This window comes from Pseudopipra pipra, chromosome 10 (assembly GCF_036250125.1).
Source record: "Pseudopipra pipra isolate bDixPip1 chromosome 10, bDixPip1.hap1, whole genome shotgun sequence".
Classification (NCBI taxonomy): domain Eukaryota; kingdom Metazoa; phylum Chordata; class Aves; order Passeriformes; family Pipridae; genus Pseudopipra; species Pseudopipra pipra.
Genome location: NC_087558.1, coordinates 2,875,937 through 2,888,296, shown reverse-complemented (window position 1 = coordinate 2,888,296; position 12,360 = coordinate 2,875,937). Strand labels below are relative to the sequence as shown.

At 40.8% G+C, this 12,360-nt stretch overlaps 1 protein-coding gene across 2 annotated transcripts in view; it reads left to right on the top strand.

Annotated features, from left to right (window-relative positions):
• The window catches only part of SI (sucrase-isomaltase), a 41,938-nt gene that overhangs the window by 21,307 nt on the left and 8,271 nt on the right, over positions 1-12,360 (top strand). For both annotated transcript variants that reach the window (XM_064665780.1, XM_064665781.1), the window contains exons 25-38: positions 183-332; positions 1,608-1,814; positions 2,697-2,851; positions 3,847-4,015; positions 4,822-4,918; positions 5,327-5,439; positions 5,538-5,663; positions 6,463-6,591; positions 6,703-6,810; positions 6,903-6,965; positions 7,212-7,346; positions 7,932-8,016; positions 8,912-9,050; positions 11,745-11,878. In XM_064665780.1, the coding sequence (XP_064521850.1) occupies positions 183-332; positions 1,608-1,814; positions 2,697-2,851; positions 3,847-4,015; positions 4,822-4,918; positions 5,327-5,439; positions 5,538-5,663; positions 6,463-6,591; positions 6,703-6,810; positions 6,903-6,965; positions 7,212-7,346; positions 7,932-8,016; positions 8,912-9,050; positions 11,745-11,878 (1,810 nt within the window). The remainder of the gene's footprint in view (positions 1-182; positions 333-1,607; positions 1,815-2,696; positions 2,852-3,846; positions 4,016-4,821; positions 4,919-5,326; positions 5,440-5,537; positions 5,664-6,462; positions 6,592-6,702; positions 6,811-6,902; positions 6,966-7,211; positions 7,347-7,931; positions 8,017-8,911; positions 9,051-11,744; positions 11,879-12,360) is intronic.

Genomic DNA, 12,360 nt, shown 5'->3' with positions numbered 1-12,360 from the left:
GCAAGAATATCGGTTGTGTGTGTTTGTAAAAGCGAGACTGGATCAAATATTACAGGACAGGGGGGTTTGTGAGCTGTCAAGTCACAAAGTGCATTATCCTTGAGCACCAGCAGCTCTGCTGACTGAAGGAAAGATGGATGGGATGTGACATTTAATAACTCTTTATTGTTTAATATTTATAGACTGCCACTATAACAGGACTTCAGCTTGAACTGGGAAGATCTTACACAGTACAATGGCAGCAAAACACAACTCTCGAGGAAAGGTTTGATTGTTATCCCAGTCCTGATCCAACACAAGAAAAATGTGAACAACTTGGCTGTACCTGGGAAGTAAGTAATTATTTTCTCTAAACTAATGAGACAGAAAGATTTCCAGAGTCAGAGCTTTTTCTTTGTGGTTGTTACCAAATAAAAAGTAGTTTGGCAGATTTGTCAGCTTTAAATAAAATGGGGTGCAGATCTCAGCTGGCCTCTACTGCTGGGTTTTGTTCTCCTCACTAGTTGGCAACTGGGTAAACTCTCTCAAAGTGCATCAGAAATTGAGGAAGAATGTGGTATTTTTTGAAAGATGGAAAGAAATAGTATTAGAGTCATGAAAAAGGATAATAACACCTGCAGCTGCCTCTTCTGCTTCACTGGCACCGTGGCCTGCAAGGCTCATCCCCTTTGTCTCACCTTCACAGGCAGTGAGGGACATTTTAAATCAAATCAGTTCCTCTGGATCTGAGTTTGAGGGGAAACCCTTGAATCTCCTGGAAATTTTGATTCTGATGTGACCTTAATTGTTTATGTCCATGTCAATGAGCTCTTTCCAAATCACAATCTTTGACATGGAGTTGTTTAACACACTGTTTCATTTATTAATATCCCATATCTCTAAACCTGGCAGGGTTGAACTACAGAGGATCCCTCCAACTAAATTACTTCATGCTCCTCTAAATCCAAAATGTACATCTTGGTCTTATCCCCCAGGAATGACAAACAAATTTCTCTGCTGGTGCTCTTGAACCAGCAACAGCTGAAGGGGCTGATGAACTCTCCTGGTTTTATTGTACTATTAATAGTATTTATTTTTTTTTTGTAATTTTGGGCATTTAGAAATGTTAGGAAACTTCAGATAAGTAGGGTATAATTTTAAGTGGATGTTTTAAGGATAATTTGTAGAAAAAAGCCAATGGAAAGATCTCTGATATTGCCTGAATATCCGATGGGTTTGGGGCACATCCCCTTGAAGGCAGTCGGAGACCAGAGAGCAGCGGGATTGAAAGGGAGGAAGCTTTGGGATGGAGAGTGAGGAAGCTTTAGGAATTTCAACAAGCCAGGATTAAACCATGAGCTGAAGATCAGAGCGGCAGGGAAATTAAATCCACCAAGGCTTCAGTTTCCTGACTGAACTATTTGTACAGCCTTCACTGGATTGTTTTATTCTATCTGATTTAGCGTAGAGATCAATGGATTCTGTGATATTTCTTTATTGTTGGTAGTTGCATTAAGCTTTCCCTCAAATCCTACATTTGATGGATGTCTGATAAAACCGGGATTCCTTGCTGTAAGTAATAAAAAAATCTGGCTCCTTAACCTGTAACTTCTTTCTGTTTGCATCAGGAAACACAAAATCCGGACGTCCCTTCCTGCTACTTCAGCTCTGACACCCCTTACTACCTAGAGAACATCCAATACTCCTCCACAGGGGTTGTGGCTGACCTGACTTTGGACACTGCCAGCGTCAGAGCTAATGAGTCTTTGACTACTCCCATCAGCACCCTACGTGTGGAGGTCATATATCACCTGGACAACATGCTGCAGTTCAAGGTAATCCCACCCCAGGACTTCCAGGAGTTGTTAAAAATAACCTTGGTTATGGAAATTATGACAGGTTTTTATAGTCAGGTTTATGTTACACAGGCAACAAGCACCTTTGTCAAAATATGTTTCTCCTTCTAAGCAATTATTTGTTGTTGCTCTTTGCTCGCATCTTTTTTTTTCGTCGTGGAATTTTGTGCTCAGTTTTACGACGAAATGAATCAAACATGTAATGTGTAATGGCAACCAGAAACTTTGAAACTGAAAGTATTTTGTTAATTTATCTATAAGTGTTATATTTACCTTATAGATAAGGTAAATTTATCTATAAGTGTTATATTTACCTTATAGATAAGGTAAATTTATCTATAAGTGTTATCGTGACTCTACAGCTTATTTTTACATCCATCATTCTACTTCTGTTCTAAATTTTTCGATGCACTGTTGTTTAACTGTAATTTATTGCCATGCATTTCACAATACTGAACTAAGTGTGATGCCATAAAATGATCAGACATCATAAACTAACTTATTTCAACTTTCAGAATACAGGAATCATTAAAAAAACGAGTTGAGAAAAAGATTAATTAGAAAGATATTTACCACATACAGAAAGCACATATAAATATTTTCAATATAAGTACATACTTTAAATTCATATAGATAATTAGACAAGCCATTCCTGATCTAAAATAAATCCTTAAGGGATTTGTTTTCCCCTGAACAAAATACTGTGAAATAATTGTGAAGAAAATGTATTGAAAGAAAATAGTCAGCAAGTGTTAGAAAATCACAGCAAGTGTTTTAAAAATCATATCAGATTTCTCTCACTGTTGTAGGTAAGATTTCAAACGTGTTGCTTATTGGAATAAATTGATTTCTCCTTCCCAGATCTATGATTATGCAAACTCACGATATGAGGTCCCAATCCCACTAAATCTCCCCAGCTCCCCAACAAGCTCAAGCCAGAGCCGACTTTATGACGCATCCCTTCAGATGAAACCCTTTGGAATACGAATCCAGCGCAGGAGCACAGGGACACTCATGTAAGTCACTGTTTACTTTATGCTATTTTATTTTATTTCACTTGTGGTTTTTTAGCTCTTTTCAAGGCAAACTGTTTTCTTGTGCTGGAGTGAGGGACACTGACAGCTCCCAGTGGGTGTTCCTTGTGTAATTCCCAGCTTTCGGGGGGGGCACAGCGATTTCCTACACTTCCTAAAATATTCCTTAGGTGACCACAGCACTGAACGTTAAGGATTGACAATTTGGTTCAGTTTTGGGGAATGGTTAGGAAAAAAAAAAATACATAGAAGGAAGTAATGTCTCAACGAACTTATAGATGGGTTTTGGTACATGACAGGAGCTTCACTTCTTTCTTTGATTAATTCAGAGCTAGAAAACAGAAAGCAATGATGTTAGCAGCTGTGTGTTATGATTTTTATTAAAAAAACCCACTTATTCCAATTTTTAAAGTTCTTAAGACTTAATTGGAAGCTGGGTTCCCTTTTGCCAACCAGAGTAATAATCCAACCTGCAGTTCAAGCTCCTGGAACGATGTAATTCCTTGGCAGAGCACTTGAGGTTACAGTTTGATTTCTAACTCTAAAGATGCTGATTTACAACAAATGTGAATGCAATTTCAGCGTAATCTGCACAAAAAGTTCAGTGAACTGTAAAAAGGACCTTATTTTCTCTATTCCATGTGGCACCAGTGCTCAGTCTGGGAGGCAAATACTGTCCTGAAACACATTTTGCCACTAAATTGCCAAAATACAGTGTAACTTGATGACCATGATGCCTGTGCATAATATACCTCTCTCTGAGAGAGAGAGAGACTTTGTGTCTCTAAACTGTTTATCAGTTCTTAGACACCCCCATTTAACAAGCTTTAAGTTTTCTTGAGAACCACAACGGTTTTATTCCCTTTTTATTGAAGAGCAGGAATTTCAGAGGAAGAGAGTAGCCTAAAAAAAGCGTCTGCTGGCTCAACACAGCACTGAGACCACACTCCACTCTTGTTTTCCTCTTCCCATTCCAGCTGGAATTCAGCCCTGCCCACTTTCACCTTCAGTGACATGTTCATCCAGATTTCCACCCGCTTGGCATCCGAGTACATCTACGGATTCGGGGAGTCTGAAAAACCCACCTTCCGGAACGACATCAACTGGCAAACCTGGGGGATGTTCACCAGGGATCAGCCTCCTACTGTAAGTACCAGAAAACACGACTTTTGGACCCATGAGTTGTTGAGTAGGAATTTAAAGTCCAGTACTGGACACACCCATTGGCTTTGATCATATTTGTCAGGGCTTGTAATTTGGACGGTCTCAATGGCAAAGGTCTTGTGTAAAACTGTTCTTCATGGTCTGCAAGACCAATGTGTGGAGCTCAGGCCTTGAGCTGGTGTTAGAAGATGACAAATGGCTTAGAAATAACAGCACATTCCTCCTTTTTTATTATTCTGAAAGTTAGACACGAGTCAGGACAACTCCGACTATTTTGGGATTAATTTAGTACCCACAGGGGTAACTCAGCAATCTTTTGTCTGTTGCTGTTATTTCCTACAAGATGCCACATTGGCAATTTGCTGAGAATGACCAATGGAAGTGGTGGTTAATTATAGCTCCAATTCTCAGGTCAGGTTTGAATATATTTTTGAGAAAATGAAAGATAACAGAATGTCAGCAGCTTCTCCTGAGCACGTAAACAGCTGGTCCTGTTTGAAAAGGGAAAGTTTTGTCCTGAGGAAGAGCCTTCTCATTAGTGAGTTTTAAGGGCAGTAACACCTTTGCTTTCCTTCCTGCCTGGGCAGCCTGAACAGGGCTGACTGGAATTGTGAAGCTGGAAAGTAAATATGTTTTGTAGGTGTGTAGAGTTTAGGTATATAATTTTGGAGTTTATTTGTTATATCTTTGGCAGTTGTGCCTCGTCTTTTATTAAACATATTACTAAATGTAAATAAACAAATGTTTGTGGTGTTTCCCCAGTGAAATGTGGTTTATTTTATTTGCAGTACCAGCTGAATTCCTATGGTTATCATCCATTTTACATGGCTCTTGAAGAAGATGGCAATGCCCACGGGGTTTTCTTGCTTAACAGCAATGCAATGGGTAAGAAAACCTTCACTTTATTTCACAGAATCATGGAATGGTTTGGGTTGGAAGGGACCTTAAAGCTCATTTCATTCCAACCCCCCTGCCATGGGCAGGGACACCTTCCACTAGCCCAGGTTGCTCCAGCTTGACCTTGAACACTTCCAGGGATCCAGGGGCAGCCACAACTTCTCTGGGCAACCTGTGCCAGGGCCTCCCCACCCTCACAGGGAAGAATTTCTTCCTAAAATCCGATCTAAAACTGCTCTGTTTCAGTTTAAGATCATTGCCCCTTGTCCCGTCACTCCAGGCCCTTGTAAACAGACTCTTCCCCTCTTCCTCAATGGGTTTTATTTTTATGGTCAGTGTTTTGTAGCAGTGGTAGATACAGGTGCCCTTTACTCATTTCCTCTCCTCCATTCCCAGATGTGACTTTCCAGCCAACCCCTGCCCTGACCTACCGGACAATCGGAGGAGTTCTCGACTTCTACGTGTTTTTGGGCCCCACGCCGGAGATGGTTGTCCAGCAGTACACGGAAGTAGGATCCTTGTTCTCGTACAAACTAATGCTGGGTTTGGGTTGGTTACTTTGTTCTCTCTTCACCTGCTCACCACAAATATTCTTCCTCCCCTCCAGCTGATTGGACGGCCGGTGATGCCAGCCTACTGGTCCTTGGGATTCCAGTTGTGCCGCTACGGATACAGGAACGACTCAGAGGTCTCCCAGGTGGTGGAGGAGATGAAGGCAGCTGACATTCCCCATGTACGCTGGAAACAATTCATAGCTGAGCTCATTCCTGCAATTTTGGCTTCATAGCATTAACTAGGACCTATTTTAAACACAAAATCACAGATCAACCAAAAAAAAAAAAAAAACGCCATGGTAGAGTGGAGCAGATTTTATGCCACAGCTGAACATCTCTGCAGACTCTGAGCCATGTTAAATGTGGGCCTTAGGCTGCTTTATTTTCTTTATCATTCCTGCCAAAGCAGCACGAAGGAGCAGAGATCAACAAGGAAAGCAAACGGGGGAAAAAAGGAAGCAGCTTTCCATAGTGCTCTCTGTCAAGTCCACTGTGATTCATCACAGGTTGCTAGGAAGGTTGGAATAGCACATAGACCTAACAAAATTATATTATAAATTGAGTATGACTCCATTTTAACTGCAATTAATATCAAGGTTTCGATATAGAACAACTATTTCCACTGTTTTCTTATAGATATGGAAGCACATGTGCAGTTTCTGTGTACAGACATATATATACATATCCAGGAATTTTTTTGTCTATCATGTATCAATTTCTACCCTCAGACTGGATGCAGCAGTGAAGGGGTTATTTTGAATTGGACTTGCTGATAAGTTGTGTAATATTCATTTAACAGCTTTAGTCTAAAGTTACCACTGCTTCCAGTTTTACAGATCAAACGTTCAGTGTTTTACTTATTTTGGCAGATTTTCAATATTTAGCAAAAAAAAATAAAAAGAGAGAAATTAATTTAAATTAATTGGTTTTTTTGTTTGTTTGTTTGTTTGTTTTTGGTTTGTTTTTTTTTAACTGCAGGATGTCCAATATGTAGATATTGACTACATGGAGAGGCAACTGGACTTCACCCTCGGCACACGCTTTGCTGGATTACCAGCTCTGATTAACAGAATCAAAGCAGATGGAATGAGATTCATCATCATCCTGGTCAGTTTGGAACAGTGTTTTTAAATATCAATACAGCATTGCAGAATGCAGAATATATTCAACAGCTTTATAAACTTGAGGTTTGAGTGTAAAAGTGTTTTTTAATTGTAGGATCCAACCATTTCTGGAAATGAAACCAATTATCCTACGTTTGATAGAGGTGTGGAAAATGATGTCTTCATAAAACGGCCTAATTCTGATGAAATTATATATTCCAAGGTACTGTACAGGGAAGAACAGTTCTTTCTGTCCCTGATGCTCAGATTTCATTCAGTGTGATTTGATTCTTTGAAATATTCTTTTTCCTTTAGGTCTGGCCATTCCTTCCTAATGTAGTAGTTAATGAGTCCCTGCCTGAGCAAACCCAGATACAGGTAAGTGTTCATAAGGTTTGGTTTGGTACTCAAATTAGATGTTAATTAATAAAAATAACAGCAAACTGATTAATCTCATGGAAGGAATAACAGTCAGAAACTGGTCAGCCTTCCTAATAGGCAAAAAAATTAGCGAGCAAGTAATTATTTTTTGCCCTTCTTATTTTATTTTTTTACAAAATTCCAACATTTTAACAGTAGTATGCTTTTAATCTTGTATCTGGCTCATTCCTTCTATTTTTCCAGCTCTATGGAGCACATGTTGCTTTCCCAGATTTCTTCCGCCCTGCTGCAGCCGAGTGGTGGAAGAGAGAAATCCTGGAGTACTACAACAATACCAACAATCCCGAGAACAGTGTCAAGTTCGATGGCCTGTGGACTGTAAGTGTAGAAATCCATCTGATTTCTGGATTGTTTTTCTCTGCCAGACATCGGTGGAGAGGGACACAATTCCCAGCATCTGTTGCTGCAGCTCAGATGTGTCTGGTGTTAAATTCCCATTAAATAGAGTTTGGACTGGATGATCTTGGAGGCCTTTTCCATTAATGATTCTATGATAAGTAAAATCAAAACATAGGGACACCTTCCACTAGCCCAGGTTGCTCCAAGCCCTGTCCAACCTGGCCTTGGACACTTCCAGGGATGGGGCAGCCACAACTTCTCTGGGCAACCTGTGCCAGGGCCTTCCCACCCTCACAGGGAAGGATTCCTTCCCAATATCCCATCTAACCCCGCCCTCCTTCAGATCAAGGCCATTCCCCTTGTCCTGTCACTCCATGCCCCTGTGAAAAGTCCCTCTCCAGCCTCCCTGTAATCCTCCCTTCATGGAACATGAAAAATCAGACTAAACCTGCAGCTGCAGGGTCTCCTGAGGAATCCTACAACGCTCTTCTTTGTAATTCAGGGTGAAATGGGTTCTGTAGGCTTGAAACCAATACAAATGGGGTTTTGCTCTTTGGTTTTTAGGACATGAATGAACCAGCAACTTTTTATAATGGTGCCCTTGATGGCTGCAGAGACGACCTCCTAAACAACCCACCCTACATTCCTCGTAAGTCTGATCTCTCATTAAATCAGTTTTAGGTTGTTCTTACCACGTAATTTCTTACCTCTTACATGGGGTGCAAAAGCCTAAATAAAGATGGGAATATAAACCCACAGCCCCTCACTGAACGTGGCCCTTTATTTCTGAGATTCTGGGCAGCTGTTTCAGCAGGAGCAGCAACCGTGTGGCACTTCTTAAAAATAAACTTATTTTCAGCTCCTCGCCTGAATATGGATTTTGATACCTGTTTAATATCTAAGTGCTTTGCTTGAGGCACGGCACAGAATGTAGCTCTGTGTTTTGCAGTTTTCTCAGATGAATAATGCAATTAATTAAAAATTTAGAAAATATCCATGTGTCTCCTCTAATTACCATTTATCTGTGCAGTCAAATGCTTGAAATGCTTTGCTTTCTTAGCTTGGTTTCACTGAAGAACTGGTATAAAGTAGTACTAATTAGGAATTATTTATCAATGGTTTATTAGCATACTCTTGTTGCTTACTGTTGTATTCCATTTTTATGAATAGTTTCTCAGGAATTTTCAGGAAATTAATAGTCAGACACAGACCACACCCCCACCAAACCCATTTTTCTGTTTGTGTGAGTGTTATGACGATGTTTACAAAGATTTGGAATATTTTCTGATATATTTTGTTTACTCTTTGAGCTTCCTCAGTAAGAACATCTGTAAATGCACTATTAAAATATTTACAGACCCAGATGCCTACATAGGAATATTGGAAATATTCCATTTTGGAAATGCTATTTTTATAATTACAAATGAATAAATAAATAAATGTATGATTGAAAGCCTAAGAGATTATGAAAATTAAGAAAAAGAAAACATTATTGCACGCTTATTATTAACAAACAATAAATCTTTTTCTTTCTTTTCCACAAGATTTGGGATTCAGGTCAGAGGGATTAATTGTCAAAACTCCATGCATGGAAGGTGTACAGTATCTCCCAGATGGGACTGCAGTCAGACACTTCGATGTCCACAGCCTTTACGGGTGGTCACAGGCAAGACCTACCTTAGAGTAAGTGGACCTTGCGCATTTCCTGCTGTCCCCAAAATATGTTACAAATGAATATTCTGTGCCAACATTCTTATGGCCAAAACTTTTATCAGTTTATTTAAGATGCCCGAGAAAGGTTTGTGTAATAATACCTTTGATTTTCCGGTCGGAAGTTGGTGTAATTCCAGTCACCTCACAGGAAGGGTGGGGGAAGCCTGAGCTGCAGCAGAAGGGGAGGTGGGACTGGGCAGGTCTGAGCTGGAGCTTTGCTTCCATGATTTCACTGCAATAAATCCCTTCTGCACTTGGAGCCAAGGAGAAGGGAAGAAAACCCACCCCCAGCTCGCAGAGCTGCCACTGCATCCCCGGCTGTCTCAGGACAACCTGACAGAGACTTTGAGTTTAGCAGCTTTAAAATCACTGACCCTGAGCAGGCACGATTTACAAGGTACATTTTAAAGACAGTTCACTCAAGTCTGGTACTAAAGAAACTTATTTTTCACCTGGCTGAGGAGGAATTCTTGGTATATCCTTTCTGAGGGCTTCATCCATATCAATGTTCTGCTGGGCAAGCTGTGCTGCTGACCTGCATTATGAAATAAGGTGGCCACAGTGCTACTGCTGAGATACTTTAATTTGGATGGAATTACTCTCCAAGTGTTTCCTTGCCCCAACACATGTGGAGACACCAAGAGGTGTCTGTTCTGAGGGCTCCCCAGGGTGATGCTCTGCATTGCAAACAAGAGCAGGAGACCCACCAACTCGGGTGTTCTTTCCCAGGGCAGAGCACAGAACAGGGTTTGGATCAGCTGTGGGGAACAGCAATTGCTCAGTGATAGACCCACATAATTACTGTAATTAAAATAGAACGTACTTATTGTCTCTAGGTTTTGCTGTGATTCCCTGGTTTATTCCTAGGGCTGATGCTGGTTTTCCCTTACACTTTACATCCACCAAGTAAAAATGAAGACAGTTTTTCAGTCCTGTTAATTTAAGAAGGGCTCACTTATGTTCTCTAAAACAAATCAAGAATGAGTGAAAAGATGGAACAGTGACTTTTAAAATGCAAAGTGTGTGCATAAAGCTTTACTTTCAAGCATTTATTTTCCCAGTTCTAAGGCAATATCTGTTCCTCTGAACAGTCCCCCAGCCTGCTTTAGATAAGGTCTGATCTAATGATAATGTCTCTGTGCTCTTTCATTTACAATTCCAGGAGTAAGCAAGGAACAGCGTTTCTCTGTAAGTCTAAATGACCTTAAAGCCCTTGGTAACTTTGATATTACCATAAAGAAAGAAAATATCAAGGCTGCTGGAATTTGTGACTGAGCGGATGTTCTATTTGGCAGCAGGCCAGGGCCGAGCTGCCAGTCAAGGCAGGAGTGAAACTGCTGACAGGACAGGAAGGAATGTCTGATCCCTCTGCTGTCAGCCCAGTCCCGTGGGATTTGGGCATTGCAAGGATGTGGAGGGTTGAGCCCTGGCTGGGTTCCAGGTGCCCACCAAAGCTGTTCATCACTGCTCTCCTCAGCTGGACAGAGGAGGGAAAGTACAAGGAAGGGCTTGTGCATTGTGATAAGGACAGGGAGAGATCACTCACCAGTACTGCCATGGGCAAAGCAACTGGTTGTGGAAATTAGTTTCATTTACAACCAATCCAATCAGAGTGTTTATTTAAAACCAATTTTTCATTCCCCCTTGTCCTCACTTCTTCCCAGGCACAATTCATTCCCTGTTTTCTCTACCTCCTCACCACAAGGGGTGGAGGAGGACAAGGAACAGGGGTTGCACTCAGTTCATCACATGTTGTCTCTGCTGCTATTTCCTCCTCAGTAGAAGGTCTCTTCCCTCTCTTCCCCAAAACCTTGTTGTGCTACCCCAAAGGAGTAGACAACAGTTTGACAGTAAGAGAAATATTACCATCATTTCTGTGTTTTAAGAATGGATGGAAATGTAGTGAAATATTTCCTTCTCTTTTGAGAAGCACCTTAAGAGAAATCACTGGAATAAATTACACAGCTCATACAGATATTCTTACACTGGAAATTTATTGAAAATGTTATCTGCAAAATATATACTTTGATACATACATATATATATATATTTCAGTCCCCATTTTATTCTGTGGCAGTAACTGAAGTGAGTACTTTGGAAACTGAAGAAATGTTGCAATAATATTTATTTTAATGCTAAAGTATCCAAACAGAAAGATTTCTTTTTTCACACAAAACTCATAAAACACTGTAACTTAAAAGTGAGCATTCTTTTATGCACCCTGGTGTCATTTTGGTTCTCTGTATATTAGACACAGAAACTTCGGGATGTTGCCCCGATGCTGTTCTTTTGTAATGAGGTTTTTGCAGAGCCAGAGCCCTCATTAGTGAATACAGGAACTGTTTGGGGGTAAATCCAGGCTTTCTGACATGAATAATTACTTTTCACGGATAGAGCTTTGGCTGAGTCCTGGAGCAGAGATCTCCAGGAGCTCCAGGACTGAGTCAGCAGAACACTCAGGTCGTGCCCATCCTCGAGCAGTTCTACATGTGACGTAAACTGTGTTTACTTTGGAACTTTTAGCTGCCATTTCCAAAGCATTGTTGACACAGCCCCTCACTGTGGCTGTATAACCCCAGATATTTCATTCCAGGGGCCTTTAGGTAACAAAGCTCATGGAATATTTCTCATGTAACTCGTTTCTCTGTCTCTTTTCAACGGCAGGGCTTTGCATGAGGCCACCCAGGAGCGCGGGATCGTGATCACCCGTTCCACCTACCCCAGCAGCGGGAGGTGGGCAGGGCACTGGCTGGGGGACAACACGGCAGCCTGGGACCAGCTCGGCACATCCATCGTTGGTACGTGCCAGGGGAAACATCTGTGCTCGTGGAATCACTCAGTCACAAGGGTCTGGGTTGGAAGGGACCTCAGTCATCTCATTCCGTGGGCAGAGACACCTTCCACTAGACCAGGCTGCTCCAAGCCCCGTCCAGCCCAGCCTTGCTTCTCCTTCACCTGCTTGCTTTTAGTATTCATGGGATTTTGGCTGAAAAAGCACTTTAGTTCAGGTATCAGAATCTGTGTTCTCTTCTTTTTTCTTCTTCCTTTTTTTTCTTTCTTCCTTTTTTCTTCTCCCTTTTTTTCTTCTTCCTTTTTTTCTTCTTCTTTTTTTTTCTTCTTCCTTTTTTTCTTCTTCCTTTTTTTTCTTCCTTTTTTTTTCTTCCTTTTTTTCTTCTTCCTTTTTTTTTCCTTTTTCCTTTTTTTTTCTTCCTTTTTTTTTCTTCTTTTTTTTTCTTTTTCCTTTTTTTCTCTTCCTTTTTTTTTTCTCCTTCCTTTTTTT